This window comes from Salmo salar, chromosome ssa01, assembly GCF_905237065.1.
Source record: "Salmo salar chromosome ssa01, Ssal_v3.1, whole genome shotgun sequence".
In the NCBI taxonomy this organism is placed as follows: domain Eukaryota; kingdom Metazoa; phylum Chordata; class Actinopteri; order Salmoniformes; family Salmonidae; genus Salmo; species Salmo salar.
This window is the reverse complement of record NC_059442.1, coordinates 121,573,978-121,593,180: the sequence shown is the minus strand read 5'-3', so window position 1 is coordinate 121,593,180 and position 19,203 is coordinate 121,573,978. Positions and strand designations below refer to the sequence as shown.

Genomic DNA, 19,203 nt, shown 5'->3' with positions numbered 1-19,203 from the left:
TGCATAAGTGTTCCTCTCCACTTTCTGGAGGTTCGAGTTTTGAAATCAGTGGAATTCGAGTATGATAGCTAAGGAGATGGAGAAAACACCTGTCTCCGGATTACATCTTCAAACTAAGGGCTACATTGTCAGATATTACACATTTCTAATTTCGACAGAAAGTTGTTTCATTTCAAGTTAGTGTACTGTTAGCTGGCTAGCTAACGTTACGTGTATGATCTTATTATTTGTATCTCAGAGCCATTTGCTTGGCTAGCTATAGCCTAATGTTAGCTAGCTAACATTGAACCTGGTTGGTTAGCTACCTGCAGATTCATGCAGGGTAGTAACATCATGGGATTATGGTTCATTGTTTAACTAGCTAGCTACATGTCTTAACCTGTTGGGTCTAGGGGGCAGCATTTGCACGTCTGGATAAAAAAAATGTACCCGATTTAATCTGGTTACTAATCCTACCCAGTAACTAGAATATGCATATACTTATTATATATGGATAGAAAACACTCTAAAGTTTCCAAAACTGTTTGAATGGTGTCTGTGAGTATAACAGAACTCATTTGGCAGGCAAAACCCTGAGACATTTTCTGACAGGAAGTGGATACCTGATGTGTTGTATTGATTTTAAACCTATCCCATTGAAAAACACAGGGGTTTAGGAATATTTTGGCACTTCCTATTGCTTCCACTAGATGTCACCAGCCTTTACAAAGTGTTTTGAGTCTTCTGGAGGGAGATCTGACCGAACAAGAGCCATGGAACGGTGATGTCCCATTAGACACCTGGCGCGCTACTTCATGTTGGGTACCCTCGTTCCAATACGTTATAAAAGGCTATGCATTCGTCCACCTTGAATATTATTCATGTTCTGGTTAAAAAAGGCCCTAATGATTTATGCTATACAACGTTTGACATGTTTGAACGAACGGAAATATATTTTTTCCCCTCGTTCATGACGAGAAGTCCGGCTGGCTTACATCATGTGCTAACGAGACGGAGATTTTTGGACATAAATGATGAGCTTTTTTGAACAAAACTACATTCGTTATGGACCTGTGATACCTGGAAGTGACATCTGATGAAGAGAATCAAAGGTAATGGATTATTTACATAGTATTTTCGATTTTAGATCTCCCCAACATGACGTCTAGTCTGTATCGCAACGCGTATTTTTCTGGGCACAGTGCTCAGATTATTGCAAAGTGTGATTTCCCAGTAAGGTTATTTTTAAATCTGGCAAGTTGATTGCGTTCAAAAGATGTAAATCTATAATTCTTTAAATGACAATATAATATTTTACCAATGTTTTCTAATTTTAATTATTTAATTTGTGACGCTGACTTGACTGCCGGTTATTGGAGGGAAACGATTTCCTCAACATCAATGCCATAGTAAAACGCTGTTTTTGTATATAAATATGAACTTGATAGAACTAAAAATGCATGCATTGTCTAACATAATGTCCTAGGAGTGTCATCTGATGGAGATTGTAAAAGGTTAGTGTATCATTTTAGCTGGTTTTATGGTTTTGGTGACCCTGTCTTTGACTTGACAAAACATTACACACAACTCTTGTAAATGTACTGTCCTAACATACTCTAAATTTATGCTTTCGCCGTAAAACCTTTTTGAAATCGTAAAACGTGGTTAGATTAAGGAGATGTTTATCTTTCAAATGGTGTAACATAGTTGTATTTTTGAAAAATTTGAATTTTGACATTTATTTGGATTCAAATTTGCCGCTCTTGAAATGCACCTGCTGTTGATGGAGTGCACCACAGGTGGCACGCTAGCGTCCCACCTAGCCCCAAGAGGTTAACAAAAGACTCCACTATGCAAGTAACCATTTCGGGTGCGTTTGTAAATACAGTCTTGCCATCTACTCTGATTTCTGAGCACTCTTGCAAAAAAGCAGAATTAAATTGTTGCCAGCAGCACAGTTACAGTCACCAACACTCTAGATAACAACATGAAAACAGCCTAACCAGCTCTGCTAGGGCAAGTAAAATGGTCAGAGTGGGGTGTTTTCTCATTTGTGTCTGGAAGTAGGTAGCAAGCTAGCCAATGTTAGCCAGTTGTCTTTGGTGCTTGACTGCACTCATCGGCCAGATCGTCCAGTGTGCACTCTGAATGCTCCGAGAGCGAAACGCTCTGAATTTACGAACTTACAATCTGACTGCGTAGTTGCAGTCACCAACGCTCTGGATAACATAACAGCCTAACCAGCTCTGCTAAGGCGAGTAATGTTCAGTGAGCTGTTCTCTCATTTGTGTCTGGAAGTAGCTAGCAAGGTAGCTTGGGTGCTTGACTGCTGTTAGGACAGAACGCTCAGATCAACCCTTAAAGAGATGGGTGGGGCTAAAGCTTAAGAGGGTGTGAAAGATACTGAATGGGTGTAGACAAAGAAGGACGCTCCAGTAGTAGTACCAAAATATTCAAAGGCTATTTTCTCAAAAGTGAGTTTACAAGTTTATCAATTTTCAAAGCAGAATTACTTTCCCATTGTTCGTCAACTGTGGTGTATGATATCACATTTTTGTAGCTCTGAGTCTCTACTTTTATCCAATGTAAAAAACACAATTTCAATTTTGCTACAAAAGACCGATTTGAGCCGGTTGGTCACATTTTGTTACGTTACAGCATTGTTCCTAAATGTATTATATATAACATTTTCCTCATCAATCTACTCACAATACCCCATAATGACAAAGCGAAAACAGGTTTTTAGAATTTTTTGCAAATGTTTCACATATAAAAAAATAGATACCTTATTGACATAATTATTCAGACCCTTTGCTATGATACTCAAAATTGAGGTCAGGTGCATCCTGTTTCCATTGATCATGCTTGAGATGTTTCTACAACTTGATTGGAGAACACCTGTGGTAAAGTCAATTGATTGGACATGATTTGGAAAGGCACACACCTGTCTATATAAGGTCCCACAGTTGACAGAGCATGTCAGAGACAAAACCAAACCATGATGTCGAAAGAATTGTCCATAGAGATCCAAGACAGGATTGTGTCGAGGCACAGATCTGGGGAAGGGCACCAAAAACAATTATGCAAAATTGAAGGACCCCAAGAACACGGTGGCCTCCGTGATTCTTGAATGGAAGATATTTAGAACCACCAAGAGTCTTCCTTGAGCTGGCCACCCAGCTAAACTGTGGGGGAGAAGGGCCTTGATCAGGGAGGTGACCAAGAACCCGATGGTCACTCTCACAGAGTTCCTCTGTGGAGATGGGAGAAACTTCCAGAAGGACAACCATCTCTGCAGCACTCTACCAATCAGGCCTTTATTGTGGAGTGGCCAGACGGAAGCCACTCCTCAGTAAAAGGCACATGATAGTCCTCTTGGAGTTTGCCAAAAAGCACCTAAAGACTCTCAGACCATGAGAAACAATATTATCTGGTCTGATGAAACCAAGATTGAACTCTTTGGCCTGAATGCCCAGTGTCACGTTTGGAGGAAACCTGGCACCAACCCTACGGTGAAACATGGTGGTGGCAGCATGTTTTTCAGCGGCAGGGACTGGGAGACTAGTCAGGATCGAGGCAAAGATGAACGGAGTAAAGTACAAAGAGATCCTTGATGAAAACCTGCTCCGGAGTGCTCAGGACCTCATACTGGTACAATGACCCCGATGCAAGAGTGGCTTCGGGACAAGACTCTGAATGTTCTTGAGTGGCCCAGTCAGATCCTGGACTTGAATCCGATCGAACATGTCTTGAGAGACCTAAAAATAGCTGTGCAGCAACACTCCCCATCCAACCTGACAGAGCTTGAGAGGATCTGCATAGAGGATTGAGAGATACACATATACATTAAGGGAGTATTTATTATGAATCCCCATTAGCTGCGGCCAAGGCAGCAGGTAATCTTCCTAGGGTCTGACAAAATTAAGGCAGTTATACCATTTAAAAAACATTACAATTCATTTATTACAGAATTCACAACCCACTGTGTGCCCTCAGGCCCGTACTCCACTACTACATATGTATAACACATGTATAGTGTGAATATTATCATGTGTGTGTGTGTGCGTGTGTATGCATGTGTCTGTGCATATGTTTGTTTTGCTTCACAGTCCCCTTTGTTATCATGGCACAAGGCGAGACCCAGATGCAGACACAGGAGGCAGATGGTTGGAGTCTTACAATGTTTAATAATCCAAAAGGAGTAGGCAAGAGAATAGTCGTGGACAGGCAAAAGGTCAAAACCAGATCAGAGTTCAGGAGGTACAGGGTAGCAGAAAGGCTCGTGGACAAGGTAGGCAGAATGGTCAGGCAGGCGGGTACAGAGTCCAGAACAGGCAAGGGTCAAAACCAGGAGGACTAGAAAAAAAGAGAAAAACGCTGGTTGACTTGGAACATACAAAACAAACTGGCACAGAGAGACAGGAAACACAGGTATAAATACACTGGGGGAAACAAGTGACACCTGGAGAGGGTGGAGACAATAACGAGGACAGGTGAAACAGATCAGGGTGTGACAGTACCCCCCCAGGGACCCCACCTGGTGTCCTACCTGGGCGCATACTTGGTTGTCCGGGGTGTCGGCGGTGGAAGTCGGTGATGAGGGCTGATTCCAGGATGTCACTAGCGGGAACCCATCACCTCTCTTCCTGGCCGTAACTCTCCCAGTCAACTAGGTACTGGAAACCCCTGCCCCGTGGTCGAACACCCAGGAGACATTTACCGTGTAGGCCGGATGGCCATCAATGACACAGGGAGGGGGGATGGGCAAAGACAAAGAACAGTGAGACACGGGCTTAATCTTAGACACATGGAAGGTAGGTTGAATATGGAGGGTACGGGGTAACACAAGATGGACAGAAGTGGAACTCAGAACTTTGGAGATGGGAGAAGGACCAATGAAACAAGGGACAAGTTTGCGGGACTCTACCCGAAGGTTCAGGTCCCATCTGCTAAATGACTAAAATGTAAAATGACCACAAAGTGGTGATAATTGCTATGTCCATGTCACGATTCCCACCGATGGTGGCGCCCCCTCCTGCTCGGGTGGCGCTCGGCGGTCGTCGTCACCGGCCTATTAGCTGCCACCGATTCCCTTTTGCTTTTCCCTTTTTTTGGTTTTGGACACCTGTGGTCAATTAGCCATTAGAGGGGCTATTTAGTTTAGCTGGCCCGCTCCTTGTTGTGCGGGATGATTATTGTATGTCGACTTCTTGTTCGTGTCGGCTTTGCATTGTCGCTCATTGTGTTTATTCCCCTGTGCTTGGGAACTTTGTTTTTGCTTCAGTGTTATTAAAAACACCACTCCCTGTGTTCGTTGCTTCCTGCGCCTCATTCCTGCAATGCGACTACCAAAGCCCTTACAGTCCATTGCCCTGTTTTAACCTCTTGACGTTACCCTACGATAGGGGGCGCCACAGCGCATTTTGGAAAAAATTCGTGCCCATTTTCAACGGCCTACTAATCAGACTCAGAAGCTAGGATATGCATATAATTAATACCTGTGGATAGAAAACACCCTAAAGTTTCGAAAACTGTTTGAATGGTGTCTGTGAGTATAACAGAACTCATATGGCAGTCAAAACCCTGAGACCGATTGAACCAGGAAGTGGAATTCTGAATTGTGGACTCAACTTCACGTCGTTGCCTATTATTCACACCGTGAGATATCGTTCATTGAGCACTTCCTATTGCTTCCACAAGATGTCGCCAGTCTTTACAAAGTGTTTTGAGCCTTCTACTGTCGAAACTCAGTGAATGAGACGCGTTGGAAATTGGTCACAGGGGGAGGGCCATCACCATTATGACGCCGGCGGCCCTGTCTACCCCCACCTTTGGAAATGTTTTGAAACACAATGAAATCATCCCCCTCGAATCTTATTGGCTCTCTTGTTGAAACAGGCCCTGAAGATTTATGTTATACAATGTTAGACATGTTTGAACGAACGTAAATGGGAAAAAAATGTTTTATTTCGAAACGGCTGTGGCGCGCACGGCAGAGTAGTTGGATACAGCATTCAGACGTGCTAACAACAGCAAGCTAATGGAACATAAAGGATGGACTTTTTTCGACCGAAAATACATCTGTTGTGGACCTGGGATTCCTGGAAGTGCTTTCTGATGAAGACAACTAAAGGTAAGGGATTATTGACAATATTATACAACATTAGATGTGATATGCGATTGTTCCAAGATGGCGCCGAGCTGTATTTACTAGCTCATTTTCTGAGTATCGCATCCCCTTTTATCGCTAAGTGTGATTACCCAGTAAAGTTATTTTTAAATCTGGTATGACAGGTGCTTTCAAGAGATATTCATCTATAAATCTTAGAATGACAATATTACATTTTAAACATGTTTTCGAATAGTAATTCAGTAAATTGTATCTCTGTTTCCCCGGATTGCATTTGACGGGAAAATAGTTAGTCAACGTCAGACGCCGATGTAAAATGCTGTTTTCATATATAAATATGAACTTTATTGAACAAAAGAATGCATGCATTGTGTAACATGATGTCCTAGGTGTGTCATCTGATGAAGTTTGTAAAAGGTTAGTGCTGCATTTAGCTGTTTTTTGGTTATTTGTGATGCATGTGGTTGGTCGGAAAATGGCTATGTTGCTGCTTTTACGATAGACTCCTCTAACATAATCTAATGATTTGCTTTTCCTGTAAAACCTTTTTGAAATCGGACGACGTGGGTCGATTGAGGAGAGGTGTATCTATAAAACGATATGAGACAGTCCTATATTTGAAAAAAAATAAATATAAAATTTTGTTATGCTAATGTCGCTAGGAGTTTTCCCTGGATTTTGATCCCGCTGACGGGACGAGACGCTGAAGAGGTTTTAAGAGAAACTCAAATTGTCTTTATTATTAATGTGCACAGGTATAAACGGTACAGTGAATTTCAATATCAAGAATCAAATGCCAAATATTTGATGTACAAAAAAACAAGTAGATAAAGTAGAATATAAAAAGTAATAAACTAGTTATGAGAAATTTACACAATAGAATATACAGTATGATTTATAAAATGTGTGGAAGTAGTAAAGTGAGAAGTGACTTGGTATAACAGCTTAAATAAATAGTACTAATAAAAAGTAACTGCATCATGTTCCTGTGATACAAAATGTACTTGTTTCTGAAACACAAGTAAACAATGAATTTGACGGTTTAATGTGGTCTAATTTTAGACATGACATGTTGCCATGTTTCCCTCTCAATGATTGTTCTTACAGTGCATGGTCAATGCATGGTATCTCTTATTCCTTTCCCTTTCTTTCCATCTTTGTTCTCTCTCTTGTCTATTAGGTCCCTTTTGTCTCTCTCTCTAGTCTCTCTTTCTCTCCCATCCTGTCTCTCTCTCAATCTCAGGGGAAGTGGTGTTTGTCTCGTTCTCTGCCTCTGAGTAATCTCTGGCCAGGTGCCACAGTGCTTTGCTCATGAGCTTCACTCAACCATCTGTCTGCTTTCCTCATTACGCTCTGGTTCACTTTCTCTCTCGCGCGATTGTGGTCAACCCAAGAGGAACGTGTGGTGTCTTTACTTTCATTAATCTGATGACTTATTTATTTAATCAACTAACTATGTTTAATTGTTACCCGATTTAAATGAATCATGTAACAATTAACTCATTAGGATTTGGCGTAACACGGAAAATGTTGTTTTAAGAGTTACCATCTATCGAATGAAACTCTAGAAGGTATATACAGTTGAAGTCGGAAGTTTCCATACACCTTAGCCAAATACATTTAAAGTCAGTTTTTCACAATTCCTGACATTTAATCCTAGTAAAATAGCTTGACTTTGTCCTTAAGCCATTTTGCCACAACTTTGGAAGTATGCTTGGGGTCATTGTCCATTTGGAAGACCCATTTGCGACCAGTTTTAACTTCCTGACTGATGTCTTGAGATGTTGCTTCAATATATCCACATCATTTTCCTTTCTCATGATGTCATCCATTTTGTGAAGTGCACCAGTCCCTCCTGCAGCAAAGCACCCCCACAACATGATGCTGCCACCCCCGTGGTTCACGGTTGGGATGGTGTTCTTCGGCTTGCAAGCCTCCCCCTTTTTCCTCTAAACTTAACGATGGTCATTATGACCAAACAGTTCCATTTTTGTTTCATCAGACCAGAGGACATTTCTCCAAAAACTACGATATTTGTCCCCATGTGCAGTAGCAATCCATAGTCTGGCTTTTTTATGGCGGTTTTGGAGCAGTGGCTTCTTCCTTGCAGAGCGGCCTTTCAGGTTATGTCGATATAGGACGCGTTTTATTGTGGATGTAGCATCTTCAAATCAACTAAAATGTTATTTGTCACATACACATGGTGAGCAGATGTTAATGTGAGTGTAGCGAAATGCTTGTGCTTCTAGTTCCGACAATGCAGTAATATCCAACGAGTAATCTAACCTAACAATTTCACAACAACAATTACCTTATATACACACACAAGTGTAAAGGAATGAATAAGAATATGTACATAAAAAATATATGAATGAGTGATGGTGTAGAACGGCATAGGCAAGATGCAGTGGATGGTGTAGAGTACAGTATATACATATGAAATGAGTAATGTAGGGTATGTAAACATATATAAAAGTGGCATTGTTTAAAGTGGCTAGTGATACATTACATCAAGATGGCAAGATGCAGTAGGTGGTATAGAGTACAGTATATGCATATGAGATGCGTAATGTAGGATATGTAAACATTATATGAAGTGGCATTGTTTAAAGTGGCTAGTGATACATTTATTACATCAATTTTTCCATTATTAAAGTGGCTGGAGTTGTCAGTATGTTGGCAGCAGACTCTCAATGTTAGTGATGGCTGTTTAACAGTCTGATGGCCTTGAGATAGAAGCTGTTTTTCAGTCTCTCGGTCCCTGCTTTGATGCACCTGTACTGTACTCGCCTTCTGGATGATAGCGGGGTGAACAGGCAGTGGCTCGGGTGGTTGTTGTCCTTGATGATCTTTTTGGCCTTCCTGTGACATCGGGTGGTGTAGGTGTCCTGGAGGGCAGGTAGTTTGACCCCGGTGATGAGTTGTGCAGACTCACTACCCTCTGGAGAGCCTTATAGTTATGGACGGAGCAGTTGCCGTACCAGGCGGTGATACAGCCCGACAGGATGCTCTCGATTGTGCATCTGTAAAAATGTGTGTGTTTTTGGTGACAAGCCAAATTTAGGGTGGAGGTGATATGGTCCTTGACTAGTCTCTCAATGCACTTCATGATGACGGAAGTGAGTGCTATGGGGCGGTAGTCATTTAGCTCAGTTACCTTAGCTTTCTTGGGAACAGGAACAATGGTGGCCCTCTTGAAGCATGTGGGGACAGCAGACTGGGATAAGGATTGATTGAAAATGTCCGTAAACACACCAGCTAGCTGGTCTGCGCATGCTCTGAGGACGCGGCTGGGGATGCCGTCTGGGCCTGCAGCCTTGCGAGGGTTGACACGTTTAAATGTTTTGCTCACGTCGGCTGCAGTGAAGGAGAGGCCGCAGGTTTTGGTAGCGGGCCGTGTCAGTGGCACTGTATTTTCCTCAAAGCGAGCAAAGAAGTTGTTTAGTCTGTCTGGGAGCAAGACATCCTGGTCAGCGACGGGGATGGTTTTCTTTTTATAGTCCGTGATTGACTGTAGACCCTGCCACATACCTCTCGTGTCTGAGCCGTTGAGTTGTGACTCTACTTTGTTTCTGTACTGACGCTTAGCTTGTTTGATTGCCTTGCGGAGGGAATAGCTACACTGTTTGTATTCGGTCATGTTTCCAGTCACCTTGCCCTGATTAAAAGCAGTGGTTCGCGCTTTCAGTTTTGTGCGAATGCTGCCATCAATCCACGGTTTCTGGTTTGGGAATGTTTTAATAGACGCTGTGGGAACGACATCGCCGATGCACTTGCTAATAAACCCGCTCACCGAATCAGTGTATTCATCAATGTTGTTCGCCGCAATGCGGAACATATCCCAGTCCACGTGATCGAAGCAATCTTGAAGCATGGTATCTGATTGGTCGGACCAGCGTTGAACAGACCTGAGCGTGGGAGCTTCCTGTTTTAGTTTCTGTCTATAGGCTGGAAGCAACAAAATGGAGTCGTGGTCAGCTTTTCTGAAGCAGGGCGGGGGAGGGCCTTATATGCGTCGCGGAATAACAATAACAATGATCTAGGGTTTTGCCAGCCCTGGTTGCACAATCTATATGCTGATAGAATTTAGGGAGCCTTGTTTTCAGATTAGCCTTGTTAAAATTCCCAGCTACAATAAATGCAGCCTCAGGATATGTGGTTTCCAGTTTACATAGAGTCAAATGAAGTTCGTTCAGGGCCATCGATGTGTCTGCTTGGGGGGATATATGCGGCTGTGATTATAATCGAAGAGAATTCTCTACGTAGATAATGCGGTCGGCATTTGATTGTGAGGAATTCTAAGTCAGGTGAACAGAAGGACTTGAGTTCCTGTATGTTGTTATGATCACACCACGTCTCGTTAATAATAAGGCATACACCCCCGCCCTTCTTCTTACCAGAAAGATGCTTGTTTCTGTCGGCGTGATGCGTGAAGAAACCAGCTGGCTGTACCGACTCCGATAGCGTGTCTCGAGTGAGCCATGTTTCTGTGAAACAAAGAACGTTAGTCTCTGATGTCTCTCTGGAAGGCTACCCTTGAGTGGATTTCGTCTACCTTGTTGTCAAGAGACTGGACATTGGTGAGTAGTATGCTCGGGAATGGTGCGCGATGTGCCCGTCTACGGAGCCTGACCAGAAGACCGCTCCGTCTGCCCCTTCTACGGCATCGTTGTTTATTTATTTACTAGCAAACTAAATGAGAAAACAGGATAACATACACACTTAATACATGAGAAAACAGTCCCTAGCGGACTGTTTAAATATTGCAGCTTGTTACTCAGAAAATGAAGAGGGGTGGGGAAGAGAGGGAGGGAGGAAAAGGGACACTTATCGTCGATACGTTTCAGAATTATTCTCACAGTAATCATATAGTTTGCACACAAACCGCTGTCCGTTTGGAATAAAAAATCATGAATGCATTTACATGTGAATGCCTTTGTTTGCTGTTTATCTCTTTAGGAACCAGCCCTCCTGAGGAAGTGTGTTGGCCTTTCAGAGGCAAACTTGTTTGGCTCTGACTGTCTACTGTTGTTCACTCTGGAAGAAAGCTGTCCAGCCGTGTCGACGGTTCCTATTGGTGATGAGCGTAGAAGGATAGTCTCACTTAGATTAGCTGTACCAGTGATTGTCTTAGAGGAGTTTGTTTTCCCCCTCGTGTCGGTATACAGGATTCGGACCACTTTGGACATTAGCTGCACCTCGCCGACTTTCTGGTATAAAGGAAGGTGAGTTTATTTCTTCACCTCGTGTTGAGGTTTCAACCATTTCAAACGTGTAGCTCCGCCTCCTGTTTCCTGGTCTGAAGGATGATTTCTTTTCCAAGCCTTAATGCACTCTGGTCAAAAGGGGCCAGTTCCATCAGTCTGACATGCTCTCTCGTGGCTACTAACTACACTGGTTCTTCCTTTAAAAGTTGTGGCGTACTGCAGCACAGCTTGCAGGGTGCCGCAGAATTCTATGGCACGTTATTTGTCAGCCATTGTTGCCAGAATGACGCAATTCACCACAATCTGCCACTGTCTACCACAAACGGTCACGGCATAATGTCACATCCTGACCAGTAAAAAGGGTCTTTTGCCATAGTAGAATGGACAGGGCGTGGCAGGGGGGTTGTTTTGGGGTTTTTGGGTTCAAGGGGAATTTGTTCTAGTTTTCATTTTCTATGCTTCGTTTTCCATGTTTGGCCGAGTATGGTTTCAGAGGCAGGTGTCTTTCGTTGTCTCTGATTGGAAGCCATACTTAGGCAGCCTGTTTTACTTTGGGTTTTATGGGTGGTTATTTTCCGTTTAGTTATTGTACCTGACTGAACTGTTGGTCGGGTTTGTTATTTTGTAAAGTGTTTCTCATTAAAGTATCAAAGAATGAGCATTATTCACGCTGCGCCTTGGTCTGATCCTTTCGACGCTTGTGACACATAAGCTCAAAACTTTTAAAGGAAGAACCACAGTTTATAGAAGATAGATTATTTTATACCTCCTAAAATCACATTCCTATCAATGTAAAGTATGGAGACTTCATACCTGTAGTGTAAATACTTTTCAAGTTACAGTATTTCCTCCATAAACTTTTTAGTGACGACACAAAATAAAAACCAATGTGACATTCGTTTTCTATAGATCATCTCCGACCATTCCCCCAGTATTCGCTTTTTAAATGGGTTAGAGTTTAGGCGGGGAAAAGTCTGTTAATAATAAAGAACATTCCTTGGTGGACTTTACTGGAGGGGGAGAAAGATCCCCCGTCTCATGTAATTTACAACTGGGTGTGAACTGTCAATCAGGGCCAGTTCCCTCCTCCCCTCTTCTTTGGGTGAGAGAAGGTCTAGTTATTGTCAACCATTGCTAAGCTGATCCGACCTATTGCGATCCTCACAGGACAGTCATGACAATGTTTATATAAATATTTTACCAAGCCATACAAATTCTCATGTTACAATGGAATCTGCTTTTACGCTCTGCAAGTGAATCAGTTTGACTTGCGAAAGACTCATGAAAGGTGTCTAAAGACCCTCAATGGCATTAAATTATTTTTAAGTAATTTAATGCCATTGAGGGTCTTTTAGAGTACTTGGACACCAACTTTTCTGACCCTGAGTTACTGCTGTAAAAAACACTTACACTGTTCCTAAACCCTGTGAATTACTCTCCCAAATGACACAAATTGCTGAACATCACTTACGGTTACTGAACACTTGTAGAATCTGTCTTGAACATTTCAACCAGTGCAGCTAGTCCCACAATGAGAGCAAGACCAGCAGACTGACTGCTGCTATGGAAGCACATAGACTGATCATGTCTGGAATCAGTTCCTACATAGATCCTTTGTGCTAAGATATTTCTATAGTAGGCCTTGGAGCTCTACAGACAATTTCTTCGACCTCATGGCTTGTTTTTGCTCTGACATGCACTGTCAACTGTGGGACCTTATATAGAGCGGTGCACAGTGGTTCGTCCTTTAAAAGTTGCAGTGTATTGCAGCACAGCTTGCGTGGTACTGCAGAATTCTATGGCATGTTATTTAAGTGCCAGCCACTGGTACCATTAATGCTAGTTAGTGCTAGTTTGACCACCAGAGGGCATCTTTGAGAAGCATTTGATATGCTTCAATAGTGGCTGTACTAGAGAATTGAAAACCTTTTTGTAAGAACATAGTATATATGGGACTGATTTTACGAAATGTCGCTTAATTAATTTGCTTAATTTCTACACCCTAATTGTATAGTGAGACTCATGTCACCTACGGTAGGCCTACAGTATATCGAAAAATATGACATGACTCTCCACCAATAATTACATATAGAGGATTGGAGGATTCTAAATTAAAACTAAAAGACGCCTCATGGGTCTCCCGGTGGCTGCCGGCACGGGTATCTGTAGCAGCGCATTTTGCATTGCGATGCAGTGACATAGACCGCTGCACCACTGAGGAGGCCCCATCCACAAAGTATCAAAATACAGAGTAATGGGGTATTATAATACTGTACATGGTGTCCATGTCAGGATAACCAAAACATTTCTTTATTAAAGACTATCAAAAAGAATGTTGGTACTTATTTATTTTGATCCAAAGCCATGAATGAGTGAGTCACTCAGCTTTATGTAGGTGCCAGGCTATATGACTGTGCCATCAACTTGTTAATATATAACGATATTTTGGAGGTTATTTAGTTTTCACAAAAAACGAAAGTGAGCAATTGTAATCTGAATAAAGGCCAAAATAATATTTGTACAGGCCAAAACATTTATTTCTGTTTGTAAGAGGGAGAGAAACACTGGGCCAATTGTGCGCCGCCCTTTGGGACTCCCAATCACGGTCAGATGTGATACATAATAATAATAATAATAATACTTTTTGTTCTATTATTTGTTTGTCTTTGGTGGATTAAACTGAAATTGCAACCAATCATGGCCGGTTGTGATACAGCCAACCTAAATAAGAAATACATTTGACGATATAATTCTCCCCCTACCCTCCTTCTAGGCAAGTCTATTGTCCAGCTACCTGCTGGTAGCCATAATGGTGCTGTACAACATGACTGTGTGTGTTTTGAAAGAGTATTTTCCTGTAAGCAACTAGTAATTCGTTATGGATCCATAATTAAATAAACATTGGCATTTTGAAAGAGTATTTGTATCATTATTGTATTAACGAAAGCATAAAGTTGCCATTATTAGTTTACTTTGTTTTAGTTTGAACGTGCAGACTGGCACTAAGAACAGCGGGAACGTTTCCCTAGTCAGCTCCATTATTAATGCAATGCCCCTTAGTGTTGCTCTGTGCTACCCAGTGTGGTGGGGTAGGGGTCCACCCCCTGCCTTCATCCTCGTTCCTTCTCCCTGGGCTAGGTCCATCTTCCCCATGGGCTAGGTTCGTCTGTGCACGGCTCTGCAGCCCAACCCCTGCCCTCGTGCCTTGAACCTCGCGCGCTTTCAGTGGATACAGCTGGAGAACTGCAAGGCAATCCCATTGTGCTATCTCAGTGGATACAGCTGGAGAACTGCAAGGCAATCCCATTGTGCTATCTCAGTGGATACAGCTGGAGAACTGCAAGGCAATCCCATTGTGCGCCACTCGGGAGCCATGACCAATATGACCAAAATATCCTGCTAATAACAGGGTTAATAATATATCTGTGAGAATATCCAACGGGCTTTTATATAATTCTAAATTAATAATAATAATCGCTTTGTTTAAAAATTATATTTTGGAGATGTTTTTTTCAAATAACGTAAAATGAGCGAGAGAAAGGCCATTCTTGAGCATGGGGTGAGACATTGTTACTAATTTGTAAATAAAGCCAGTTTGCAATTTAGAATTATTTATTTCTGTTTTTAGAGGGAAAGAAACCAAAAACCTACAGTCATCTCATGGGTCTCCCAGTCGAGGCCGGCACAGGTATCGAACCAGCATCTGTAGCAACACAGCTTGCACTACTATGCAGTGTCTTAGACCGTTGCACCACTCAGGCACTGTACAACGTGACTGGTCGGGACTGGGCTACACAACTACAGTAAGAGCAAGCGTAACAACAGTTTTAGTAAGTAATACTGAAGTCGTGCACAATTATCAGTTTCTATTTAGGTTTGTCGCCAATTCATTGTCTGTTAGACACAGTAGGACCCGAAAGCATAATCAGTGCTCTAACTCCCCCTTGTGCTGGTCTGAAGCAATGAAGTGGTGACGCAGGGTATCGTACTAAACCACAAATTACCTCTAAGTACTGCAGCATGATCGCAAAACTTTTAGTGGAGCAACCACTGTATGCCTTTCCAAATCATGTCAAATCAATTGAATGTACCACAGGTGGACTCCAATCAAGTTTTAGAAACATTTCAAGGATGATCAATGGAAACAGGATGCGCCTGAGCTCAATTTCAAGTCTCATAGCAGTGGGTCTGAATACTTATGTCAATAAGTTATTTCTGTTTTTTATTTGTGATACATTTGCAAACATTTCTAAAAACCTGTTTTCGCTTTGTCATTATGGGATATTGTTTGTAGATTGATGAGGAAAAAATATAATTTAATCAATTTTAGAATGAAGCTGTAACATAACAAAATGTGGAAAAAGTAAAGGGGTCTGAATACTTTCCAAATGCACTGTATGTGACCTGCTGGGAGTGTTACCACTAGACCACAGGCTCTGCACATTGAGTGGTTTTCTTTGTTGTCATACAGTAGATGACTGGTACATTAGTGCAATGAGGGTCAACGGTAGGCTATGTGTTTTGTTCAGGGTAGAGTCGGCATGAAGGGCTTCCTTGGGAAGATCGGAACGGATGGAGTGAAGGTGAGGACAGCTGTGAATTACCTCACATCCTTGACCTTTTCATACATTGATGCTGACATTTTACTCTTCTAATCGCACACACGCAGTGAGCAGAATCTATGTCTATGAGAAGTTGGCGATTATTCATGCTGATACAAATTTAGAAGAGTAAAATGTTGCCTTTTATATCTTGTTCCAGTAATTATTACATTCAATATGCTATATGGAATATAAAATACATTATACTGTTCAGCGTGCTTGCTATCGATTTTGGGTATTCTTCCTTGTAGGTACAGTATAAAATAAGTAATATGCTATTTGTTCTCTTAGGGAGAGCTTGGTATCACCGGGAAGGTTGGAGGCATGGGTGAAAGGGTAAGAGTTTTCGCAGACACCTAGTGTTATGGCCACTTGGTTGTTTTATTATTAACACAATAATACTAATGTTAATATAAACTACCTTTCTGGCTCTTTTTGTGTTGTTTCACAGGGCCTGGTTGGCTTTATTGGGCCTGTTGGAGAGACTGGATTGGCAGGGGAGAAGGTAAGACACCCCCATCTCCCATCTGTTATTGGGTGTTTATTTTGGGTGTACATGTGTGTGCCTGCCTGCATAGGGGTGTATGTGTGTGATCACCATGGTGTATTTGAGTGTCTGAGTTCCAATATCTGTCCCTTATCTTGTCCTGTATGTGTGTGCCCTATAAACAGAAAATCAAAAAAATATGTGGCAAACGGCTTCAATAGGATTGTGAGTTTGCTGAACTTTGTTGATGAAATGTTGAGCAAACTCACAATCCTATAGAAGGCTTGACTGACAACATGAAAACGATGCGTGGTTATCGACATGGCCAGAAGGCGTGTTATGTAATGATTCAGAACGGTCTTATAGCTAGCAACAATGACAAGAAGCTGTCATGTGGGGAATCGTAAGTGGCTCGTTTCTGCTAGTTTTATATTGTTCTTGACACCATCTCTTGTTTTGAGGTGTTTTGACTGATGTCATGTCTATGCTAATATGGCTAATATTTGCTAACTAGCAAACCAACAACTGTGCTCATTGTGCAAATGTATTTATGTTTTCAATAAACCTTTGGAGACAAAATATAGTTAACATTTTGCCAACAATCTAAGCCAACCCTTCTGTTTTGTCCCATAGTTGTGCATGCGTCAGTTTAGTTTTGTTGTTATACAACCAACCGGTCTATTGCAGCTGGTTGCCTTACAATTGTACGTTGATTACATTGATTCCAATTTGCTGAGCAAACTCACAATCCTATTGCAGCTGGTTGCCCTACAATTGTATGTTGAATCAACCTCAATGCCATTGTATTAAACAAACACACAATCCTATTACAGCTGGTTGCCTTACTAGTGATGTTACGTTTGATACAGGAGCTCCAAGTTATGCATCGAAACTGCTAAGCATTTTACTTCGAAGCAGTGTGCTGACGCTTGTATCATTTTATCAGAAGCATGTGATCGATTCACGAAGCTTAGTTTTTTGTAGAACAATCACCTGATTGGTTTGGTTTCGGTAGAAGACAAAAAGGCTATCCTGCGTGTGTGACGTCATCTATAATAATTTGGCTGTTCTAAATTCTTTTGACTAACAGGTGCCACTAGTGTGTTAATAAAAGCCTCGAGTAATGAACCTATTTTTGACACAATTGGCTTGAAATGTTGAAGCTTCGTTGCCCCATCACTATGCCTTGTTGATTCAAACCTCAATGCTGGCTTGCAAAGTTATGTGTAATTCCTATTTGAGACTACCTAAATCATATAAACTGGAACATTCATCTCAGTAACGGGTGCAAAAAGTCAAACTACTAACAGGTTGGATTAGTTTAGATTTTTTATTTATACTGCACAAAAATATAGACTCAACATGCAAGCAATTTCAAAGATTTTACTGAGTTACAGTTCATATAAGGAAATCAGTCAACTGAAATAAATTCATTAGGACCTAATCTATGGATTTCACATGACTAGGAATACAGATATGCATATGTTGGTCACAGATACAGTACCTTAAAAAAGGTAGGGGCATGGATCAGAAAACCAGTCAATATCTGTTGGGACCACCATTTGCCTCATGCAGTGCGACACATCTCCTTCACATAGAATTGATCAGGCTGTTGATTGTGGCCTGTGGAATGTTGTCCCACTCCTCTTCAATGGCTGTGCAAAGTTGCTGGATATTAGCGGGAACTGGAATACGCTGTCCTACTCATCAATCCAGAGCATCCCAAACATCCTCATTGGGTATCATGTCTGGTGAGTATGCAAGCCATGGAAGAACTGGGACATATTCAGCTTTCAAGAATTGTGTACAGATCTTTGTGATATTGGGCAGTGCATGCTGAAACATGAGTTGATGGCGGCGGATGAATGTCACGGCAATGTGCCTCAGGATCTCAACTTGCCATCGATAAAATCCTATTTATTCATTGTCCGTAGCTTATATATGCCCATACCATAACCCCACCGCCACCATGGGGCACTCTGGTCACAACGAATTCTCTAAAATGACGTTGGAGGCGGCTTAAGGTAGAGAAATCAACATTAAATTATCTGACAACAGCTCTGGTGAACATTCCTGCAGTCAGTATGCCAATTGCACACTCCCTCAAAAGTTGAGACATCTGTGTCATTGTGTTGTGTGACAAAACTGCACATTTTAGAGTGGCCTTTTATTGTCCACAGCACAATGTGCACCTGTGTAATGATCATGCTGTTTAATCAGCTTCTTGATATGCCATTATCTTGGATTATCTTGGCAAAGGAGAAATGGTCACTAACAGGGATGTAAAGAAAAACTAGAGAGATACGCTTTTTGTGCATATGGAAAATTTCTTGGATCTTTTATTTCAGCTCATGAAACATGGGACCAACGCTTTACATGTTGCGTTTATATTTTTGTTCAGTGTATGTTGTGTAGCATTTGATTAATCAACCAATCGATGTACAGTACATGCAAAAACACAGGTATTGAAACCTACAATAGAACATGCTGGGAAATATGATGATGGGCGTGGTTTTGAGAAAACATACATTTGTAATTTTACTCAACAAGCTTGTTCAAATTCAAACTTTCACTCCTTAGCTCAATTTCTTGTCCTTCTGAAGTCCACACAACTAAGAGAATAAAGCTGATTAAGCAATGGTTAAGTTGGCGTGTTTCTGTGGCTCAGTTGGTAGAGCATGGTGTTTGCAACGCCAGCATGGTGTGTGCAACGCCTGGGTTGTGGGTTCGATTCCCACGGGGGGCCAGTACAAAAAAATATATATATATAAAAAATGCATGAAATGAAATGTATGTACT

The 19,203-nt window shown here is 41.7% G+C and overlaps 1 protein-coding gene across 1 annotated transcript in view; it reads left to right on the top strand.

Annotated features, from left to right (window-relative positions):
- Nucleotides 1–19,203, top strand: part of col27a1a (collagen, type XXVII, alpha 1a) — a 366,487-nt gene that overhangs the window by 180,437 nt on the left and 166,847 nt on the right. The window contains exons 23-25 of the mRNA XM_045688056.1: nucleotides 15,846–15,899; nucleotides 16,209–16,253; nucleotides 16,369–16,422. Of these exons, the coding sequence (XP_045544012.1) occupies nucleotides 15,846–15,899; nucleotides 16,209–16,253; nucleotides 16,369–16,422 (153 nt within the window). The remainder of the gene's footprint in view (nucleotides 1–15,845; nucleotides 15,900–16,208; nucleotides 16,254–16,368; nucleotides 16,423–19,203) is intronic.